This window comes from Amblyomma americanum, chromosome 6 (genome assembly GCF_052857255.1).
Source record: "Amblyomma americanum isolate KBUSLIRL-KWMA chromosome 6, ASM5285725v1, whole genome shotgun sequence".
NCBI classification, from domain to species: Eukaryota; Metazoa; Arthropoda; class Arachnida; order Ixodida; family Ixodidae; genus Amblyomma; species Amblyomma americanum.
In genome coordinates, this window is record NC_135502.1 from 33,331,067 (window position 1) to 33,354,933 (window position 23,867).

General features: G+C 44.6%; 1 protein-coding gene across 1 annotated transcript in view; it reads left to right on the plus strand.

Annotated features, from left to right (window-relative positions):
* Positions 1 to 23,867, plus strand: part of LOC144136579 (atrial natriuretic peptide receptor 1-like) — a 244,834-nt gene that overhangs the window by 184,857 nt on the left and 36,110 nt on the right. Inside the window, exon 11 of the mRNA XM_077669031.1 lies at positions 20,227 to 20,331. Within this exon, the coding sequence (XP_077525157.1) occupies positions 20,227 to 20,331 (105 nt within the window). The remainder of the gene's footprint in view (positions 1 to 20,226; positions 20,332 to 23,867) is intronic.

Consider the following 23,867-nt stretch of genomic DNA (forward strand, 5'->3'; position numbering starts at 1 on the left):
TACGCGCATCCCGGTGCTGCCTCTCTCATGTGAAGAGAAAAGCATAAACGAGAGGGGTGGAGGAGCGCTACTGTGCAGACCGCGTTTCTCGGCTTGTGTTCGGTGCCACGCTGGCCTCGCTCCTTTGTGATCGCATTCATTGAATAAATTTGGTCTGCTGGTTGGCAGGTCTCCAGGTACCCTGTTGTCGTCATCCTTAACGCAGAGCTTCTTACATTTCCTGGTTCTTGTTGAGTGACTTGTGGCACCCCCCTTGACTAGAACGACACCGCGCTACAAAGTGATTGGCCTAACTGCAGGGTTAAGCCCAATGTTCAGTCATCAGAGGCTGGTACACGGTACTATCCACAACTAGAACTTATTGTTCACCCTATTACCCTCAACAAGACAGGTAGTTCGGCCACGATGGCGAATTCCAGTAAGTACCCATACCCTCCAGGTTGATGCTTTTGTTTCAACGAAGCCTTTTCTTTGTGTGTTTTTGTGCTTGCGTAATAACGAAGGCCAGGGAGTCTTCGCGACAGACAAGAAAGATAAGAGCATCTGCATGCAGTTCATCCCGTAATAATCTTGTCCTCTGGGCGTGGGCTTTGGAAACAGGCTTTCTAGCAACACGAAGTAGATGGCCTGTGTGTCCGTCTGGTGACTGCATTAGTTTCGGCAAGAGCACATTGAAGGGCGCCGTCCTGATGCATTTATAGGAGCCTCTTAGACAAGCGAGTGCTATATGGCCCCATTGTGCTTGTGTGAGATACCGGTTGTCTTTTTTTTTTTTGGTTAGCAGTGGCTCTGTAGAATCTTATCGCAGTGTTTTTTGCACCTTGCACAGCGGACTCCTTTCTTAACTGCAGTATTAGTGACAAAAAACTGAAAATACTTATTCGCACAAACTCTATAAAATGTCCGGAGCTCAGAGCTCAGTCAGATAAATAAACTCTTTGTTCTCTGCTTCTGTAGCAATGGCGCCGTATTGACCAAGCAGCAGTTTAAAAAAATCGCAAAGAACTATAACAGGCAACAGACTTTAGTCGCCGCTTTGCATCTTGACGTGTTCAACGTGCCACGAAACATCTGCTACTTCTAGCAAAGGATAGTTTTTTTCTACTGTGCGTTCCTGCCAAGTTCCTTCTTCATCAGTCCGCTGGTGTGTTTTGGTCATGAGGCATATTTTTTATGCTCGTGATTCTCACTCTGTGTGCTCCCTCTCCTGTCATAGGGGGTTGTGGTGTAAGTCATGCTGAGGTGTAATAAAGTATGAGGCATGAATCAATATTTAGTACAAGTGATAGTCTTGTTTTATCTCACTGCTGCGAAGTTTCGTGTGCCACGCTTTCAGCAAAATATAAACTTTACTTACGCTTGGTTTTAGTTATCAGAGACTGCAAACATCCTTTGAAGCAATAAGAAATTCTGCTTATTGCAATTGCCGCCATCTTGAATGGGAACGCCAGAAGTAAAAGCAGGGCGGTATGCTTCTGATACCGGTTAATGGGAAACGAAAAGCTGGGTACGAAGTTCAAATGGAATGACACGCAGAGAATAGGTATCTTTTTTTCTTTTTATGTGCAGAAACTTTAAAGGTACTTCCAGAATCATTTCCCTACAGCAGCATTGCGGCAATATCTGCGCGCAGGCTTCTCTTGGAAGTGCTCGCCTTGACCACAGAGCTCCAGGCCGCTCACTGGCGGTTGCTGTCGGCAAAAACTTAACAGGCTCCATGTTTGTTGTTGTTGTTTGCAACCTTAAGCTACAGCACACAAACAAATGCAGCTATGTCACAAAGCCACGCAAGAACCACGGCCAACAAACATAATACTCGGATTCACTTTGTCTGTTTGCCGAAGGCGGAAAGGCCATTTCGTGATTACTAGGACGCAAAGCCCCCCGCGTACGGCTTCACAGGAGAACGGAAGTGGAGCAGGCGCCTGCGGGCGCTGTGTAGCAGAGAGGCGGGGTGAGTGATGGTCGGAAGCTAAAATGACAAAGGAAGCGACATGGAAAGAGGTTTAGCGCGCACTTATACTTGGGCCGCATCCAGTCTGGAACTGAGCTTTCCGCCGTTGACTTTCGGAGTGGTGTAATTGAAAGCCGACCGTTTCAATGCACCCTGCAGCGTCCTCAAACTGTCTAGTCACCAGCGTTATTCTATCTACTTTTTCATCCAATGAACCTAAAGGTTGCCTTCCCCGCACATTAAGGGTCAACGTCGTGCTTTCTGCTGGATGCGCCGATCATTGTTGTGGTTTAGGGAAAATATATTTAGGAGGTTTTTGCATTTTTAAATATATAATATTCTTATTTCTGAAAATTTCAAAGTTTGCCTACAAACTTGAGAAAGGAAACAATAGCGCCTAAAAAACAATAAACACAGCGGTAGAACAACGCAGTATGAGAGCTAACTTCATCTAACTTCGTTCGCTGAGAAGCCAGCAAATATAAGAAACAGCGAGGGATGCGCATAAGCGAGACCACTCACAATCAACAAAACCGTTCAAGATAGCAAATCTCGCTCTTAAGAAGGGTTACAGAGGTATCACTAGCGCAATCTCTTCATCTCTTTGTTTTGTGGAAAGCTTCCAATACCTCCCGTGTCTTCGTATCTTTGCGCGTGTCCAGAATCCTTATCTCAGGAAACCGTGGCTCACACTTCCTGCAATGCCAGCATGCGGCTGTGTGGTCGCTAAAGTAAATAGGATGCGCGCATCTTTGACAGCATTGTGCAGAATTCAATGTGAGTCACCGAGCGGCAGAGCATTCGCCAGGGGAAAAATGCTTGCACTGCAGGAAGTGTGAACCACGGTTTCATCAGATAAGGAGGAGCAAAGACACGAGGCGTCGGAGGTTTTGGAAGCTTTCCACATTAAAAAGACATTAATAGATTGTGTTACTAATACCTCTGTAACCCTTTTTAAGAGCAAGATTCGTTACCTTGAGCGGTTTTGTTCATTGTGTGCGGTCTAGCTTATGTGCATGCCTTCGTTTTCTTATATTTGCTCGCGTCTCAGCGAATAAAGTTAGCTTTAGTTAGCGCTTGTCCTGCGTTGTTCTGTGGCTCTGTTTTTATCTTCGTAGGCGCTATTGTTTCTTTTCTCAAGTACTATACCCAAACAAGCCCAAATTAAGTACCTTTAAATTTTCCTAGGAAAGAATTATAAATCGAGACTAAAGGGGTTATTTCACCCTCGAAACTACTTGCAAAACTTTCATCATATGAAAGAAGGGAAAAAGGAAATAAGGTCGAGTATTTATGCTTGTCTGGAGCGTTTGTTATAAAATTTGCGGATGAGATACGCACAAGACGCATTGCAACTTTCTCTTGGTTCGTAGATAGATAGATAGATAAAGAGGGGGAGGGAAAGTCAGTAGTTTCCGAAATATCTGTCTCAGCTGCGAAAAGGGGCAGTTTTTATAATACATACTAAACAAAACCTTTTTGAATCTTTTCTACGTTAGGAAGTGACACCATGGTGCGATTCAGAAAGGGTTAGCAGCTGTACGAAGTATACGCATGCGTCTCGCTGATTACAGTCCTCTTTCCACGTAGCTCGAGGAAGCCGAACTTGTATGTACCGCAGGTCTTCTTCTCTAGTTCAGGTGGCTACCTCATGCCGAAGTCCCACAAGAACAATCTCAATTTAACCCCCTTTTCACTTCATTTCAGCCTGCTTTCTTCCTTTTCTTCTGCGATTAAAAACTATGTTGGATAGTAAAAAGCACGGTAACAAAGGTAAAAATACCTGAGCAATGTCAGTATTCACATAATGATAAGTTATGTGGCATTGAGAATGAAATTTCGTACTATTGTTGAACTAAAAACAACCAAATTCGTCGTCACCCTCCGCGGTTCCTCCACGAATTAATCACAGTTTTGGTGCCGCGTGGCAAAGCAAGAATGGTCCGCACTGTATGGCATTCATGCTCATCAACATTTACACCTCGTCGGCAGTAGAAATTTAGGGAATTTTACTAGCTCTTTATTAGTGTCAAAACTATTTATTTCTAAAACTTCAAAACTATCGACATTTATTAATGCTCGAAACTTCTTGCAGTATGTATTGGTATGCGCAGATTGCACCTATGCACCGCACGCCTGCTATTAAAAGCGGGACAATTCTCACTAGTTCAATGTTTGGTGTCCATACCGCGATAGCGCTATTAGTCAACTTTGAATCTTGAGGCCTGTAAAACAATGTATGTGAACAAATATATGCATTTTACTACCATTCGCGTCTGTATTTTTTGTTGTTGTATCTAAACAGGCAGTGCGTTGTAGGTTTCTTTTGTTAGGGATATCCTTGCGTCTTGTAGAGTGGAGATCCTGGTTTTTGTATCCCGAGAGTGTTTTTGCAGACGCATGCATTTCGTCCAGTTTTGTTCTTGGTAATTGCACCTGGTTTATTTGCACCTCGTTGGTTTATTTGGTTTATTGCGTTACATTCTTTATGTTATTTAGTTGCTTTAAATGTTTTGGTATATTTGTACGAGCACGTCCCATTTTTTATTACCTCTGCAAGGGGCTGTGCTTACCATGGAAGTTGTAAAATGAGCGGCAGGTCTGTGCATTTGGCTGGCGAAAAATAGCTGACTAAAAAACGTTTTCGCCCATAAAATAGAATACTAATATGTTTAGCATAAGCTGATATGGAACACCGAGACATGCTCTTTGCGTTCATATGTCTTCTGGTATTTTTCATTTTGTTGCTGCTTGTGCATCAGAGAAGAAACACGTATCATTTGAGAATATTCTTGGCACAAATTTTTGTGATTGCTTCACTGTCATCAGGGCCATTAGTTGTCTACAAACAGTACTCGTTACACCATGAGCTACATTCGGAATATTACCGTAATATTGTGCGTCAATAGTACCGGTGATAATGACTCCGCCCCCTACCCAGCCCCATCTGCTGAGCGAGAAATTCCGCGTGCAAATTCACATTTTCGCCATCAGTTTTGCCACCAAGAAAATTCAAATTGCATTATGCAGAGAGAAATCTATCACACCGAAAGTTATGTTTCTACAATGCAAATAAAGTTGCCCTTTCTGCGCCCGAAGCCAGTCCTCCTGTCAATTTGCTTCAGATTAGCACGGGAGGCTAGCATGTACCGCGCACTCTCAAAGGTTGACTTTACTCGAATTTAAAAGCCAGACAGGCGTGGGCGACGTACAGAGCAACACACCACTTGTGCTTAATTTTAACCGAACGCTTCCTCACAGAGAGCCCACTCATGTATATTTTAGGATCGCGTTCAGGTGATGTTGGTCATGCACAATTCGCGTTCGCATCAAAACGCGACGCAGTCGAACATCGGGCAAAGAGACTGACTTAATCAAATTCAGCGTGTTTGTTGGCCAGGCCAGGCCATCGCTGGAACCAAAGCCGTTCAAGCCGTCAGTAGCTGATATGGGAATAGGCAACCTGCCATGAAGTTTACCATGTCGATCGCATCGCATTAACACACAGCCTAACAAGAGGAGAAAGCATTTTTTAAGCGCAACCGTATTGATTATTCATGCCACCTGCCTGCACTTATGGGCATGAGCTTCTGTGATGTGTCGGAGCCACAAGTGCCGCTGGTCGTCTATCTGGGCAACGTCCAGAAAAACTGGGTTAGCAAGGTCTTCAGCCAAACACGCGCCTATAATGGCTCAGTATGTGCGTTAAGTTGCCGAGCTGTTGCTCAGGGACCGATCCCGCGCGCACCCCGAAGCAGGTGGCTTGGCCCCCTTGGTTGGTGTGTGTTAGCTGTTTGTCGGAGCTCCTCAAGAAGCCGCCATCCCGGCGCCACCGAAATGGGTTTGTTTTGAGACAAACGCGGCAGATGGCGGAGACCGACGGTTAAGCGGCAGGAAGGAGGCCCGTCCTTGTAAGGTCGCGCTCGGGCCGCAAGACGCGGCCGACGCGCGGACCCCTGGGGTTTCGAGGGGGTCGCGTGTGAATTTATGGCTTTCAACGGCGGATCGCGGGACGGGCCAGGACGCCTCGGAGCGGGCAGCAGAAGGGGGAAGCGCGACCAGGGCAGTGCGCGCGATTCGGGCTGGGTATTCGGTATCCCTGAACTTCCGCTGGTATTTTTAGTGCATTAGTGTCTGTGTGCTGTAACCAAGCGGAAATGCGCAACATCTTCGTGGAATTCGCGCGGTGCCCGCGAGACAACAAGAACGTGAGCACCGGCGTGCTATTGGCTCCTTCAGTTTGAACAAAATTCTCCTGATTGGCTCCGAGAAGCGCATTTCCTATTGGTTACAAAAAGGGTCCCCAGAATGCTGAGCGAAGAGATTTAAGGGCGAGTTTTCGGCGCGAACGGGGGAGATCGGAGGGCAGGTCGCCTGTGAGCGCCCGTGCAATAAAGAGATAGTGTCCCGGAGAAGTTGTCCAGTCTGTTTCGCAACGTGTCGCCGGATAACCGAACCATCACACGACTTCAAGATCAACACCCTCGATATGTCGATCACCAACATTCATCGATCAGTCATCCATCACCACCCACATTTGCAAAATTAACTTTTTGGTCTTGCGTTTATAGCGACACAGGAGGCTGACGGTAGGAGTTTTCAGGCTGCTAGTAGAACAATTTAGGCGCCACCTGGGCCTTGCACGTTGCAAGAAGGGGCGCTCCTTTTAAAAGGCATCGTTTTATCTTTGAGCATATCTTCTGGTCGAACTTCCACAATTTGCACAAAGAGAGTGAAGAAAAGTTCCTAACGAACGCGCTTAGGCCGCTTCTGAAAGAAGCCACGTTGTAAGCGAAATGAATACAAATCCGCGAGTGCAAGGTTTCTGTCCGCTAACTTGCTGTGCGAATTCCGGGGGTCGCTGTCAGAAAAAGAGCTCCTCGTTAGCCCTTCTCCACGCGCGGTCTAAAATGGCTGTGGCTAATGCGCCATAGAAAACCGCCTTGCGGAAGACTGCTTCGGCGCACAAATACAGCGAGCCAACTGGCGCGTTGCTTCGTTCTTCACCTCCTGAATTGCGTTCTTTTCGTCCTTATCTCTTTCATTTTGAGGCGGCTTCTTTTTCCCGAAAGCTGCGTTTGACAGCTTTCTTAGCTTCCTTCCGGCACTGGGACGTTTTCACTGTGAATACCGAACAAAACGATAAAACGAATTCCCGAGAGGCGAAAAGAGCTACGTGGAGCATTTTTTGTAATTTGCATTATTACGCCCGTTATATTTTTTTCTCGCGAAGACAGGTTTTCTTCCGCGCAGATTAGCTTCTCCAATGCAATTTCTATCCCTCCAACGCAACTCGTTTTCTTTTTAAACCTTTTTTTTTATCCCTCTGTGCCGGAATTGTCAGACAGATTTTGCGACATGTCAAAAAGAATTGCGTATGCAGGAATGCACAGACCATGAATTCAAGATAAAAGAAAACGCATGCCTAAATGCAATAACGTGCATGAAAAATCTGATTTCAGTACTTGACAATCGAAAACCTTTCGTGCTGATGTAGAGAACGCATACTAGTTCTTAGTGGTGAAGCAAACTTATTTCTCCGTTAATCAGGTGGCTATCCCGTCACCATGAAAGCTTAGTTTTGCATGAACTAGGATAGCAGCTGGCATTAGCAGCGCTTGGTAATAACACTTCCAGCACACTATCGGTCAAGGTAACATGGAGTCTACTCAGTTTTATAGATGTGCTTCCATTACGAACACACGATGTTTACAAATGATAAATAATAATTTGTTTTAAAGGACGATGAGGACCACTACATGTATTTTTGTTCTTTTGTGAACAAAATCTTAAGGCTCTGTGTGTGCATTGATATCTGTACGGCAGCGGGACACAGCTGAACACATTGCTGGCCTCGTGCTCGGCTTCCCAGGGCGCATGGCTTGGGAAAAGAGCCTGTGCCTTCACATCTCGCCACAATGGTTCTAATTAGGTACTCCAACTTTTAAGTTAGGCCCCTGGTTGCAATAAGAGACTTGTAGCGAGCCGTGGGTCGCCGGTAGAGTCGGTGAGGGAACAAACACGGGTTAAAGACATCCTAGTCGAAATCAAACGGAAGAAATGAGCCTGGGCGGGGCATGTAATGCGAAGGCAAGATGACTGATGGTCTTTAAGGGTAACATGCTGGGTTCAAAGAGAAGGCAAGCGTAGTAGGGGGAGGAAGGAAGTTAGGTTGGCGGATGAGATAAGAAGTTTGTGGGCATAGGGTGGCCGCATCTGGCACAGGGCAGGGTTAATTGGAGAGACATGGGAGAGGCCTTTGTCTTGCAGTGGGCGTAGTCAGGCTGATGATGATGACGATGAGCCGTTCGTGAGCAATTGCGTTATCAGTGTTTGGAATCTTGTAAACGCGATTTCTTTCGCCACTGCATGCGGTTAAACAAGTTCTGCCCATCTCGCGCCCCAACACACGCGCATTCGAAAGAAACACATCTCTGGCGAGCGCAAATCAACGCCATCCAGTGCAGGTCATTCTGCGGCGCTCATAACACATTTTCACAGTAAACGTTAGCTATCAGAGGTTTCTTAACCAACTTACTAGTTGACATGATTCGCCTGTTTCCTGACTGCCCCAAAAATTTCGTTTTACTATGCCGCAGATGTAACCTTTTTGCCTCAAAAAGCCTACTTTGAGAAGATAGAGGAGAGCTTGTCTTAAACACCTCGAAACGCATAATTTTGAAGATTGCCTTAAGGTTAATAGAAATGTGTGTTTTTTGTAGTGAAGTATCGGTTTTGTTTGCTTTCTGTTTGGCATTCAACAAAGACTTAAGCCATTACGTTCTAACGTGTACCACACAAGGGACGACACTTTCAGCGCTCAATTCACGTGGCTGGAAAAGGCAGTGACCTCACTCTGCACACACCGCTGCCCACTGAAATCCATGGCACGTCCACAATTTCTGGTGCTTGCGGAGCAGAGCCCAGTCATTCATAAGGAGGATCAAAAAATCATCTGCCGCACAAAATGTGCTCGCAGCTTTCTATATGTACTTCACGTTTGTCAGGTGGGCGGAGTTCGATAACAAATAATAATGAACTTAATCACGAAGGTCTGGGAAACTTTACCCTGGGGCATCAGTTTTTTAAGTCACTGTAGTAGAATGGAAAGTTGGGCGAGTTGGTATGCGTTCATTTTGGGTGGAAACAACAGCGCGAAAGGGACGGAAGACAAAGAAGAAGGAAACCACACGGACGAGCGCTGTTGTTTCCACCCAAAATAAATTTTTAAGTCACGGCTCGTTTCCCGAATAAGTTGCATCGATGAGGCTTGCTCACAGCTCACACCAACGGAATAGGGCCTTCTGCCCCGAAGAGTTGAACTGCTCAAAGTTTGATTTTATAAAATTATTATCATTCATATTTCTACATGGCAGCATACTGCAAGAAATCCTGCTTCCTGACTTGTGCACATTTCTCATCGATTTTAGATTACAAATCATGGGCTTTCATCTTTCACGAGACCGAAAGGTGTCATTAGAGGAGCACGTGCTATAGATAATGCCGCATTAAGCCGCACGCGACAGTACCTATTTTACCCTTTTGGGAGGCTGAACTGCTCTTAAAAAACTTTTGTACCTCAATATTTCCTTGTCATGCCGGCAAAACATAAGCAGTCTCACTTCTATGTTACCTCTGCACGTTTCTCTTGTATGCAACACATACTACCCACAAAAAGGAACCTGATCAGCACCATAGCAGAATGCCATGGGTACCCCAGTCCTCTTGAGCTTCTACTGACCACCGCACTCGAAGCTTTCACTGCCGAAATCCTCGGACCACCTCGAGGGTAGCCGCGGGGGAACTGAGGCGGTCAGCTGCACATGGCACAACTCGTCGCTCGATTTGACGCAATGGGTTTGCCGTGATGCGCGAAAATTGTGAAGCACCTCGTTTTCACACTTGGCTGCCTGCGTTGATGGAATGTCACGCGCCAATGGGAATTTCAGCACGCAGACATAATGGGCTTATGAAAAAAACCTTTCTCCACGTTCCTTTGGCTTTTCGGCGTCCCTCTTAGCTTGGAAATAAGTATATGACAGTATCTTTGCGCTGACGTCACTACAAGAAGCGACGAAAGTGGCTTGACCCACGCGGACAAAAGAATATTTGTAGATCATCGTAAGCACGCGGATGCACGACTGGGAGGTTTGGATTTGGGGGAGTAATTTTAGCCCGCAGAAGTTAGGAAAGTGTGGACTGATTAAGGATGTCACGTTTATAAGCGATTAAATGTCACCTCTAAGGAACTTCTGAAAGAAGGCGTCATTCTCGCTAGCATACCGTATTTTAGTAATTTTGTGATGACTGACTTAACGAGAGAGTGAGTTGAAAAGCCATAGTTCTCTAAACCTTCGAATCACCATTCAGTCACCAAAAGAACAGAAGTCTTTCTCATTAACCCCTGCTCTTCGCCTGCCTTAGAGTTGTCTTCCAGATAGCAGACCCAAACGCCAGTAAGAGCGTGTAATACGCTTCATGATTTCAATCAAGCAATGCACATTTTTTAACGTTTTGTTCACATGACGGAACATTTATAAGATAAAATACGATCATTCATAATTTGACAAAATTTTCATTGCTTCCAAGCCGACATGATTGTTGACACCTGTTTATCTGGCACACGATCACAAAATGACTCTCTCTCTCATCTTTGCCGCAATTTGAGACGTCTCGCGGAGACAGGCATCATAAAAGCAGCTAAACCGGACATATCCTCCTTCAAGACGCTTGTTTATTTTTATTTAATTTATTTGCAAATACTGAAGACCAAATCGGGCCAAGCGGGAGAGGGTACAGTAATTTGTTAAATAGGTACTGTTCCTTACAATCAGCAACAATACTGCAAAATACGTTCACAAAAATTGTATTTGAAAAGATATTATGACAGACAGAATTATACATTGACAACTTTTTATTAGTTCATAAAAATTAACCCTACCACCGAAGAAATGCAGAAACAATACCCCTCTGGCGGTTTTCATCTCGTTAACGCAACTTAATTTCAGATGCGTCATCAGACCTGTCGGACGCGTGCCGCTTGGCAGCAGACATCTCACCGCACACGTCATAAGCGACACATTTCAGAAGCGCGACGCAAGATGGGTACCAACTATTTTTGTTAAATCGCACGTGATCTATTAGCGAAGTGCGGCAGGATTCAAGGACACATTTGCTACTTGACGTGGTTGAGGTTGAGATGCTGAAACATTATTGACAGTTATGGCAAGAAGTTACCTCCATGAATATACAGCAAGAGCTCTCGTGGTGCGAAACCACAGGTGCGACCGCCCATTCATATGTGATATGTCGTGAACGTAAATGTTTGGAGCACGAGCATTGTAATAAGAGGAACGGTTATTTCTTTACTTTTAGCAACCAGGAATAGGAATGTATTGAACCTTGATGCAAACAATTTGAGACTCCTGTTTATGATGTGGTTATTTCTTTTCGAATGCTTCTACAGGGCTAGCAAATGTTGCTATTTAAACGTGTTTTCCGAATGGTTTGAACTGCACGATTTTCTGCCTTTAACTTCGACTCTCGCGCTTGTTTCTTAACATAATTTATTCCCTGTTTCCAGAATAATTGCTTCCACTTTCCATGCGCGGGAACAAAATCAAAGTAAACCTTTGTCGCTTGTGTGAACGGCTCAGTAGTGAATCCGTGTGACTTTAAATGGAGGTGATAATAACATCCCGACAAAATACCAACTCCTGTTTCCTACCACTGATTTAGTGGGTGTGTATCAGGGGTTCAGTTTTCATAGATTTTTTGTTTTGCTTAACAGTTTTAGTGAGGTGTTTATAACTATCTGTAATGCTTAAGGCAAGTTTCTTAACAAGACTAACTCTCTCCGCTCATCGAAGCACACACCGAGTCAAATGACACATATCCGCGCGCACGCGCTCGGTATATTTTTGCACTCCTATAATCGAGTGCAGGTCTGCGTCCACTACCCGCAGCCGTCAGGAGAGGTGCCGCGTAGCGAAGACAGGTCTGTTTTCGGTTTCTTTTCTGTCTGTGGTCTGGGACACGGCCGGGCGCAGTCTGCGGCTCGACTTCGGGCCGTCTTGCTGAAAGACTTAGTGAGCCGGGACGGAGGAAGCAAAATGGGCCCACGGGAGATGTGGTCGCCGAGATGGTTTATCCAATGAAATGTTTCCCCATCGTTTCTCGTCGGTGCGAAAACCAGCGATAAGAAGAAATGGTCGTGCGTTCCATTCAATAAGTTACCTGCTAGCTTCAACTGAGTTTTGACCCATCTATTTGGTTTCACTTCTTTCTGACTTGTTTAGTCTTCTTTTCTGCGCTCTATACGCTGGACATTTCAACGCAAAGTTTTCAGCCTTATTTTACAAACATACTCACCGGTGCAAACCCAAGCTCATGTCGTCCACCGTAAGCACTGAATATCGTTTATTTTTTACTTTTTGCTTGCCTAGACGAAGTCTGCAAATGGCAATAAATATAATAGGCAGCAGGTGTCCGCACATATGTTGTAAATTATAGCTCCCATTTGTTCTTCTTTCCTTTTTGTATGTTATAAAACCTTTGTTGAACTGCCCAGGAAGCAAGCGTGCTCTAGCACTGCGAGTTTCTAAAATGACGTCATACAATCGGCCCCGCCGCGGTGGCTCAGTGGTTAGGGCGCTCGACTACTGATCCGGAGTTCCCGGGTTCGAACCCGACCGCGGCGGCTGCGTTTTTATGGAGGAAAAACGCTAAGGCGCCCGTGTGCTGTGCGATGTCAGTGCACGTTAAAGATCCCCAGGTGGTCGAAATTATTCCGGAGCCCTCCACTACGGCATCTCGTTCTTCCTTTCTTCTTTCACTCCCTTCCTTATCCCTTCCCTTACGGCGCGGTTCAGGTGTCCAACGATATATGAGACAGATACTGCGCCATTTCCTTTCCCCCCAAAAAAACCAATTATTCATAGAATCGAGCACCCATATTTAAAGTGCCTTGATATCAGAGCCACGGATTGCTTTGATTTTCTGGCTTAGTTTATTGATGCCCCTCTGAACAGAAGAGCCAAAAGAGAGGCGGCAGATTGAGTAAACAATATGGGAGACTCTTAAGCTCTTCCTGAATGGTATGATGCGATAGCGCGTTAATGGGTTCGCTCAGAGGCCTGCGGTCATCTTTGCATATCACATCGCTGACACAGACACTGTTCTTTATTTCATTTTATTGAATTTAATTTTGTTTAATAAAAATGCAATAACGAGTCAGCTGTGAGTTCGTACAGGAGAAAACAAACAATGGGCTTGCAGCAGTACTTGTGTAGAGTACTTGAGTGCTGCCTGCAAAGTATTTGTCACGGGGTTTTAGCCTTAAAGAGATATATGTGCCAATGTGCCTGCGCTCTCAATAATGTGCCGTTTGTGGACATGCTGTACACAAGCGCCAAGGGGTGTGTGAACACATGGGAGATGAGAAGGTAGAGGTCGATCCGACTATCGCACACGCTGGCGCTGCAGGATTGAACGTCTCAATCTGTATTTATGCCGTTCTTGGTTTACGCCGTCGAAGCTTTGTTCGTCATGCGGTGAAGTTGAATCTTGGGATCAATACGTCCTCTCCTGCCGACGGTTTGCATCCCAGAGAATGATGTATTTGCAAAAACCCCTCGCTCGATAATGGCTGCCGTTTACTATTTCCGTCCTCCTCTCCTTCAGAGCAACCGTCAAAGGGCATGTCCTAAAGCCAGCGTGTGAGCTTCCTCACATCTATATTTTTGAGACCGGGAGATTTTTGTGTTAACGCTTTTTTTTCTCAACTTTTTCTCAAAATGTTTTTTTTTCATCGTCTCTTTGCTCATTCAATTTTCATTCATATATTCACTCTTTATTTATCAACAGTTCGGGCTAAGTCTGGGTGAATTTTTCTTCTTCTTGAATCTGCACCATACTCTGGCCAATCCACTGCCCTGGCTCTGCGTCATTCCTTCAGAGGCAAGGACAGCAACAACAACCCACTGCACAGTGACAAGATGCATTCAGCATCGCACTGAAAGTTGGCTTTAGGACGCCGAACCATCTTTTCTCTCGCAACTCTCAGAACACCTAAGAAAATGTCCTCGCTGCGAGCCTCTATCATGACTACTTGCACAGTTTAATCAGGCAACGGACAAGCAAGAAACCCAATCCCAAGAACGCAATTCTGCCGATCCCTCTGGACTCCTCAACGCCGTGACGTGACAATATCTGCACATTCGCATCAAACTCAAGGCGAGGTTTCCTGGCGCGTAATATAGCTTGCAATCCCTCAGAACGCGGCAGCATGGTTTGGTTAAGGGTTTGAATACCGGATCATCGATATGAGGGAGTTCGGATTTCGGTCGGAGCTCAGTCGTTCCCGCGCGGCTCCGGGACTCGCCCGGCGGTGTGATTCCCACCCGCAAGGCGAGCGCGCTTCACTGCGCCCCACAAGAGGCGCTGAACAACACGGTACGTAAATCAGTGAAAACAGTGCGGGGGCGATCGTTAAACGGAGATTGGGCAGCACGACATGAAACTCTTGCGCGCGCTCCTCGGCGGCGAGGTAATGAACATCGCCCGCGGCTCGTAAACCTGAGGGACCGTCGCTAATGCCCGTTCGCTGTCCCCTGTCAGCTTTCATTTTTTTCTTTTTCATCCTTTCAGTTCTTGCTTTGCTCGCGGCTCCACTGCCATCTCGCGGTAATTCCTCTCGGCGACGCAGTTCACTCGCGGAGAATTCCAGTCCGCACGCGAGGGTGGACTCGGCGACGGGCCTTGTCGCGCGCGCAGGGCCAATGAGCTTATTTCTGCCTTAATTAATCGCGACTGTCCCACGTGCCCTAATTTCTGTGGTACTCCTCAGTCTGCAGCTCAGCCGGGGCGGAAGTCACTGTCGTTATTATGGCCGCGGGGAGTCAGAAAAACTGTTTACCCGGATTAGAGATATGTCAGTTCCATTTTCTCATTGTGTCTACGAAACAGAGGCTTACTGAGAAAAAGGAACATGATGAATTAAAGAAGGGCTTGTAGGTCGGCCTGATTAATATAATTACATGCCGTTGTTGCTCTCTGTGGAACCGGAAACGCGCATAAAAAGGCGCATTAATGACATGCAGTTGATGTGCACCTCGTCGCAGCGCGTTCAGATGGCTTTTATGGAGAAAGCTCACAGCCGTGGTGACCTTTCCGATACGTATTGGGTCTCGCCAGCGGCCCACGGCCGTCGATTCTGAAAGAGGACGTTTTTGGAAGCAACCGATAAGTCGCAATGGCTACTCTTGAACCTGCTAAGGAGTTATATAGAGAATACGGTTCCTGGTTTCTGTAAACAGTACGCACCCGAAATACGGCTTTTTGCAGACTTCTAAGGACAAATCAACAGAAGGGAAATAAAAAAAAACGGTTAGTGTCAAAATTCAGTTGTAGTAAATTATCTTTCCTGCTCAGCCTTGACTCTACTGTTATTTTTTTTTATGACACCAGTCAGAAAAGCAGAGAGGGTGTGGATAAAGTTTGTGAACAAGCGCCGACGTTTTCAGCCTTAACGTTCCTAAAATAGGGTCTAGTCTTCCTGGCTTCCTGGATTTTGTTCGAATAATTCTCTTCTAATGACTTTTTAGAGGCATTTCGTCCTCTTTTGTCAATTTCTTTGAAACATACAGGCATAAGTTGTTTTTAATTCCAGCTGCTGCTGAAAATCTCAGTAATGTTGCCCACCGACGCTCTACTTTTAGCCGCCGACTGGGCTAAAAACTTACTATTCCCCACACAGGATGAGGTGACCCATGCATGCGCGCCAGAGGCGTCTAGATTCTTCGCGAATATTCCAGATAACACACGGGCGGTTGTATTGTGTTCGGAACTATTCGCAAAAATATATGCACTCTATAGCTTAGGAAAGATGTGTAACATCTATTCAGAAGCGAAATCGGTATCAAGGCAGTAGATTTTCGAGCGTGTAAATTATGTCTCTGTCACGCTGGTGGGCTCAGCTTTTTGACAAAAGCTTTTAACTTAATATCCAAAATGTTCTGTTCCTGCATAACTACAGCACCGCTGAGACCTTTGGCCATGCTTGTTTTGACAATAGCGGAGTGCGGTTGTCAAAAACGGTAATGCAGCCTCTTTCCTCCTTGCTTCTTTCTTATTTTTTGTTTGCAAACAGGGTGATGTGGATTGGTCGCCTTATAAATATTATTAGTTTTCAGATGCACACGCACATTAGCCTCATTGTTTTTATTGCTACTTTACCTATAGTCATTGCTGTACAGGGGCATTTTTTTTGTTACAAGCGAAACCAGAAAAAAAAATTTTATTCGTTGAATATTTCGGATCATAAGTACTTCTTGAGTAGTTATTCTTGATCGTCATTCCCTTTCAAGGCAATTTTTCTTTTTTACTTTTTGTTCCATAAGGCGGCAGATGGGCATGCGCTGTACAACCAATACGCGCACGTGTGCTATCATTGATTGACACAGCGTTAAACGAAGTTTAAACGGTTAAACGCAGTAAAAGAAGTACGTATAATAGTCCCGAGCGCTATGTCGCTCAGTTTCGCAGTGAAAGTTTCCGCTGACCGGTAGTTGACTCAGAAGGCCAGCCAGCATGTTCTGTTTCGATCCGGTGGAGAGCCTAGTATCCTCTGGAGAGCACTTCATCTGCCACGGTTTCACCATCCCCTCTTCTGCCCATAGCTATCGGACGCTTTACCATGTTCCGATTGCATAAATAATAAAATTATCTCGTGTTTTCTCTTTTGCACTAGGGTACAACTATAGCCCATGGGACAGAAACATGGCTCAGATGCTAACTCCCATAAATCCCTCTGCAGCTTTATTTCATTTGTTTTTGTTCGGGTAACCTGCAACAGCAAAGTGAGAAAAGGGGCGCCGTTCATGGTGGGAATGTTTCCCAACACGTTTGACACAACTCGCCTGAAATGAAAAATCACTTCGCAAAGTGTTTTTCTCCATCAAATTTGGTTGTACGGACTTGTTAAGTTATAGAAAAGTTATGATAAAAAGCAGGGTCTTAAATTAACTTCGATTAAGCTATCGTTTATTTTATTTTAAAATGTAACACTAATAGTACCTAGAAATGTTTAAAGAGCAATGTTACGGAGCCCTGCTTTTTTTCTTCTCTTAAAGCTCATGTGAAAAAGGGTATGTTTATGGATTTACAGTAAATTCTAATGAATTTCAACTCAACTACTAACGCATAGTGTCACAAATACTTGAACAATCCTTGCCCCTCGAGATCTATTTATTGCTTTTTCACTACACGCAAGTTAAAAATGCTGTAACGAAGGTAAAAAGCCCCAATTATGCAGGCACGAAAGGCAGCTATCTAGAAATTTGAGCTCGCATGTTATGGCGGAGCAAAATCAATCTTTTTCTTCCGGAGGTTGCTTCGAATCTGATGAACAGGGTGAATTTTTTTTAACGTTTAGAGATTTTTATTTAAAAACTGTGAGAAATACGTCTGTGCTTTCTGTACAGGTGTGTTTTACATCAAGGCGTACATATTCTATATAATACAACTCAATAACTGTACTCCTGAGTAAAATTACTTAATTCGCTTTTTTTATTTCTGAATTTAGCGAGCAAGATCATATTGTGCACTTGAAGGCTGTCAACGTCGAATGTGAGCCAAGTTTTTAAATTTCGTTAGCGGAGATGTGGTTAGAAATATATAACATCAAAATAACGCATTTCAAACCTCGTTGAGTTGGCCTTCCCCTGTTGCATATTTATAAGACGGCGTCACTGAGCGTAGAATCGTCGCCGTAATCAGTTAACAGCGTCTAGGTAAAACAATACAAAAACTTCGCCCGGGCTTTCTGCATAACAAATGTGACCGACATATTTTATAAATGTGCACCGCAGAAAAGCCAACTCAACAAGTCTTCAAATGCGTATTTACGAGCTTCGAACCACGTTGCTAGTAAATGACATTGAAAACTGAGCTCACCTTACATGATGACGGCCTGAAATATCAAAATATAATCTTGCCCTCTAAAATCGAAAAAAAGTTGATAACGTAACTATGGTAACTAATCGTTTAATAAGCTCTATATCATAAATAACATCAGCCTTCCTGAATAATCCACCCGTACAGACCACATCGACGTATCTCTCGAAACTTCCAAAATAAGAACCCGTAAACAATAACAAAACCGTCATGTATAAAAGCGCATGGCAGCGTCTAATTACTTTTGGCGCTATCATTTTATGAAACACAATGAAATGAGTGTACGTAATAAGCCCGTATAAATGCATGGAAATTACTAGAATTGCCTGTTAGTAGAGCAGACGCAACGGTCTTCTAGTAAACATATGCTGTACGGACACAGCCTGCTGGTACATCTTAATTAGGATAAATGGCTCAATGCAACGACTATGGTTCCGTTGGAGAATGAGTAACTTTTTAGCAAGGTTCATGCCGGCTGCCCTTATAGGATTCATTGGAACGACATGTCGTGTTAGGCCTTGGTACACATGCCGAATGCCTTTACTGCAGCGAACGCCAGCTAAGTTACTGCTATATATAGTCATTTACTCTCGTTGTGGCTGTGTCCGTTTGTGTTAGCACTATCTAGTCTCTTATTCTTGGTATATTGTTGATATTACTGGCACCCTGCCATGTGCTGTGGTATGTCAGCGCACGTTAATGAACCCCATGTATCCTAAATTAATTCGGAGCCCTCCGCTATGGCGTCCCTCATAGCGCATGTGTCGCTCCGCTGCGTTCAAGTCAACAATTCACAACATTACTCGAATTTCCACGAGAAAATATGAGAAAACACATCCCGAAGGAATAACTCTGTCATAGATCAGTGAAGCTTTCCTTTATGAATCGCTCGGTTACTCATAATTAACTGCACATGTCAGTAGGAGAAACATGCGGCAGGTTAGGGCACACATCTCTTGCCGTCGTAGCCTGTTCGGCTGTTAGCCACAACGTTGCAGAATTGAATCCGTGGTACCACAGCCGTATTTCGATCGAGTAGAAATGGAAAAATGCCAGTGTAGTGTGCAATGCAAGAAACAGCTGTGTTCTAGTACGGCCTCTCTCGTAGCCCACGTGTATCTTTGAGACGTTAAGCACCACATACTAACGAAGAAACACATACAAATGGACAGAGCTTTTTTGATTACACATTAGCACTTTGAATTATTCCACATCTCAACAAATAAATTAAATCACTTGAACTTTTTACTCAAATCGCGTGATTCACCAGGACCTGCCGTATACTTTGACAGTTGTTTTTTGTTAATCTTTGCCCCTTTGACCCCTTCCTGAATTTCTTTCTTCACGGCACTGTTAAGGGATCCGAACCGTACTAAGGCTGCCGCTGCGCATTTTCTTTTAACTGCTTATAACTCCAACGAGACGCGCGCTCTCCGTGACTTGCACAGAGTGACGACGCTTTTGCCTCTGGGCATACTATGAATCAATCCTGAAGCGACACCAACTCGGTGACGCGACAGGCTATCTCTGGGTTTATCGAATTACGCAGCATGGCGTAAACGCTATCAATATTTACTAAACTAAATGTGCGGACATATACAAGGGGATATTTTAGATCGGAATTTTTTGTGGCACAGGCCCTAGCGCGGAATCTGCATGTTCAACCCGTCGAATATTTGCGGGAATTCACTTCCTGACTACGTACAACTTGCGAGAGGATCTTTCCAAGCGCTTGGCGGCATCTTACAACCAGACTTCTCACTCGATGACGGCAAAGGTTGAGCGATGGGGCAAGGTTCGGTGTGCGTTCAGTAGGAGGAAAGGGGGGGGGGGGCAAGTGTGGTGCGCGTTCACGGGCAAGGGAACGCCAGAAGAAGACTAGATTAACGCAAGGGGCGTTCAGGGAGCGGTCACGTGATTGTGGCACCGAGCCGCGAGTGGGTCGTCAGGGGACGTGCCTATTATGCAAGCTTTCGCTGCGAAAAGCTGTTAATAGACAAGCTCCCAAAGTTGCCTGCATGTTAGATTTCGCACGTCTCAGTTCAGCTCCGTTTCAAAGCGCGGCCTTCATCATCATCATCATCAGCCTGACTGCACCCACTGCAGGGCAAAGGCCTCTCCCATGTCTCTCCAATTAACCCTGTCCTTTTCAAGCTGCACCCGCCCTATGCCTGCAACCTTCCTAATCTCATCCGCCCACCTACCCTTCTGCCGCCCTCTGCTACGCTTGCTTTCTCTAGGAATCCACTCCGTTACCCTTCATCGCATAACTTTATTTCAAGTGGATACTACAGGACGCTTAAATTTTTAATTTCCAGATGAAGGACCTGCAGCACGACCACATTGTCCGCTTCATTGGCGCTTGCATAGAGCCACCGCACTGCTGCCTCGTGAAGGAGTACTGCCCCAAAGGAAGCTTGCAGGTAAGGCCCCCTTCAACCTATGTGATTTGTACCAAGGAATGCGTGCGCACATGTAGAAAAAGGTTACTTTCACCAGCAAGATTTTTCTTAGTCCCTTCGAACACTTCGCATGTGAACACAGATTACAGCTGTGTAAGTTTCTCCTGATTTATAACCTACTGGAAGATCGTGTTGCTGCGTGCCATTGACAGCCTGCTGCTTCAAGGCTTTTTTCCTAATTTTTCTTCAAAATATACCATTTCTTTTAAAGTTTTTCACGCTGTGAACGGAAACAAACGCATGCACACGTACGAAAAATGTGTGATTCGTTCACTTCACTCACGGGGAGGTTTCTGATTGGATTCATCCTGTGCAATTTACTCGCAACATGAAACGTTTGCCGCAACATATTATGCAATACTGCCCGAAGAAAAGCCTAGGCAGCATAGAATTAACAAAAAAAAGAAAAACTAGACATCTGATTGCGTAATTCATGAGCGGATCCTGCCTAATGGATAATATAGAGCCATATCCCACTGGCTAACCTGCAATAATATTTAACTGGCCTAGGACAGCGACCTTAGTCTATTTTCCACTGTCCGAAGTGAAAGAGTAAAATCAGAAAGGACTACAAGGCGGAAGGATTCTGCCGCTGCCGTCTTCAAAATGCTGCCCAAATATTACCGAGTTTCTTTGGCGTTCTGCTTTGTTTCTTTATGATAATGTTGATCCCTGTCTTAGATTTTCGAGGCCATAGCAACACACAAACTACTGAAATGATCAATCATTTGTCCATCGAATTCCTAGATGCACTTTAAAATTCTGCTCACAGTAAAGATTTTGGTACAAGCATTAAAACATTAAAAATTACTTAAGTATATCACTTTGAATCACACCATAAAAAAAAACATATCCCTGAATAAACGAACAGGAGTGTGTGGTAGCCACATTGACTGAAAATGTACCATGCTTTCGGAAACTTTACCTCTCTTTGATAAAATAAAATATGTCCGTGCGAAAAGACGTGTTCTGTGCAGGTTCAGAGCAGTTCGCAAAAGCGCCAGCGTCCAGGCCTTCAGTCTGTGTGCGGTCTGCACGAATGTGTTTTTCTCCAGTTCATTACGGCATTTCGCGTACACGAAAGCAATGGGAAGCCCGGCAGGATATACAGCATTGCGGGAAACTAGCGCATCCTTTCGATGCAAACACATACGTGTCACAGTTTCACAAAGCGCTCCTTTCTTTAATAGAAATGTGTTTACTTTCAGCCTGTACACTTCGTTTGCCGACGCTCATTTTGTTTGGATGTCTTTTCTCGGCTTAAATGACCAATCCTTAGTTTGTTTTCTTTTTTCGACCCTTTGTGATGCAAACATATTCACTTGAAAGCCTCCAGTAAACGCTACAGCAGTGCTGCCGAAGGCTATTTGCCTTCCATTTTTCTTTTCGCCAAAAACCACTTAGAGCGCTTATTTGAGATCCTGATTGAATTGGGACATCACGTAATAAGTGCCACATAGAAATGAACGGCTTTGGGTGAAATGCGCTGTGAAATAAATGAAAAGTTTACATAAACTAGTTTGATGACCAACACAAAAAGAGGTAACTTTATTTTTAAGTATCCTTAGGGCTACTTACAACATCCCAACCAAAACACTCCTTAACTGGCTGGGTTTGTTTTGTGACGACTGATGCGCGTGATGGACTCAGCCACACTGCAGATCCGAGCGCGGACAGTGCTGCATCAAATTAGTTTTTGGCCCTTAATCACACCACATGTGGCTACAGTGCTATAAACTTTACGGCAACGCGATTCTATGTTACTGCGTCACATAACCTTCCGCCTAACATCCCTAACTGAACCTCTCGGTTACGAACAAATTGGTCTGCTGGTTGTTACGTGAGTTTTACTAATGCGCAATAGCACTTCAGAACTCGCCTTCTAAGGACTTCATGACTTCGAACTGACATTATCCTCTATTTATTTAACAAGGAGTTATACCGACGTTTGAGATCCTTATTATGTTACTCTGAGTATTTATACTTGTGTTCTAAGGCATACAGAAGTGTGTCGGGCTGATTTAGCGCTCGACTTCTGTGCTCACGACTCGTGAAAGGTGCGAAACGCAGGTGAGATAAAAATAAATGCACTAATTTGAAACTATACCCGTCCAAGGTAGTTGGACAAGGGTCATAATTGGCAAACTTTCGCCGTTGTTTCTCTATGACGGTTGCTGACACAAAGTTCCAGCGCGTATTTCGTACTGTGTTCTACGCATTCACGTCCCCTCTCGGAGAACCGCGGGCCACCGGAGACCCCAGACTGATTATGTTACAATGCCTGTCTCGCTCCTCGTTGTTCTGGTCTCCTAATCCAATTGCGCCATCTGAAACAAGCAAACAGCGCCTCTAGCGGCCCGTGTATAAAGGGCTGACAACACCGTTTCCGCTAGGAGGCCTCGCGCAGCGAGACAGCATCGATTTTCAACACAGAAAGGCTAGAAGTTTCGTATGAAGTTGCCAGTACAGCGAAACGCTGCGCTTATCTTGGTGAGATATAAGTCGTATGCGTATGACTTGTTCTTCATTATTCCCGTACGAAATTATTCTTCCGCTTACTAGCATTCAAATGACGCGCTTGCTTCTTAAACAACCTGGAGAGAAAATTTGATACAGCTCATAAATAATAAAAAACCGTAAAAATTGGCGTCTTAAGTTTAAAAAATGGCAGTAGACTTCCGGAATACCGGCTTCAATAGTGCGAGGTCAAGTGTACGGCAAACTGGCGGCACCCACCATCAAAAATGGTCCTTTATACACGCTTGCAAAAAGTTTTGCTGGTTTGTGTGTTTCTTTTGGCAAAAAAAAAAATCTGGGAATATGTAAACCGAGCTGCTTGAAAGCATGCATACATCATAGGAGTCTCCTGGTCTTAAAGAAAGAATAATGAAGAAAATTTTGAGCATGATAAGAATAAGAAAAAATACTGTTTTGCAATGCAACAGCATGTATATTAGTACTTCAAAACTTTTCTTTCCTGCTAGCAAAAATAAACGAACCTTTGAGAATCATGATTGCTACATGTTATTAGACGTTTGGATCTGATGTATTAAAATTCGTTGTTGCCTAAGCTTCTCCATAAACTTCGCTGATACTAAAAATTCCTGGCGATGAAGTCTCATGAGATATGGTTTTTTATTTTTACCAGTAAAGCTGGAGCTTCAACAGAGATGAAAATAACAGGATAGTATTTGAATTATGCAAGCTCGCTTAGCAAAGAGCGCTTCAAGCAACTTCCACAGCCAGTCTTGACGGTGCCTAACTCAATAATCTACTGCTCTGGGGTTTTGCCGCAACACTATTCTGAACATGAGAGTATGAACACGGGTCTGAGAACAGATCCTCTACAAGTTCTATTGATTTTTTTGCCGTTGCGATAAGCCTTTGAATCAATAAGTGTTAGCAGTTTAGAAATGCTTTATTTTCTTCTGCCCTTGCCTGCAATGCATTAGAACAGTACGAGCAAAAAATTTCTAAAGTTAGCTCTGAAAATGCCA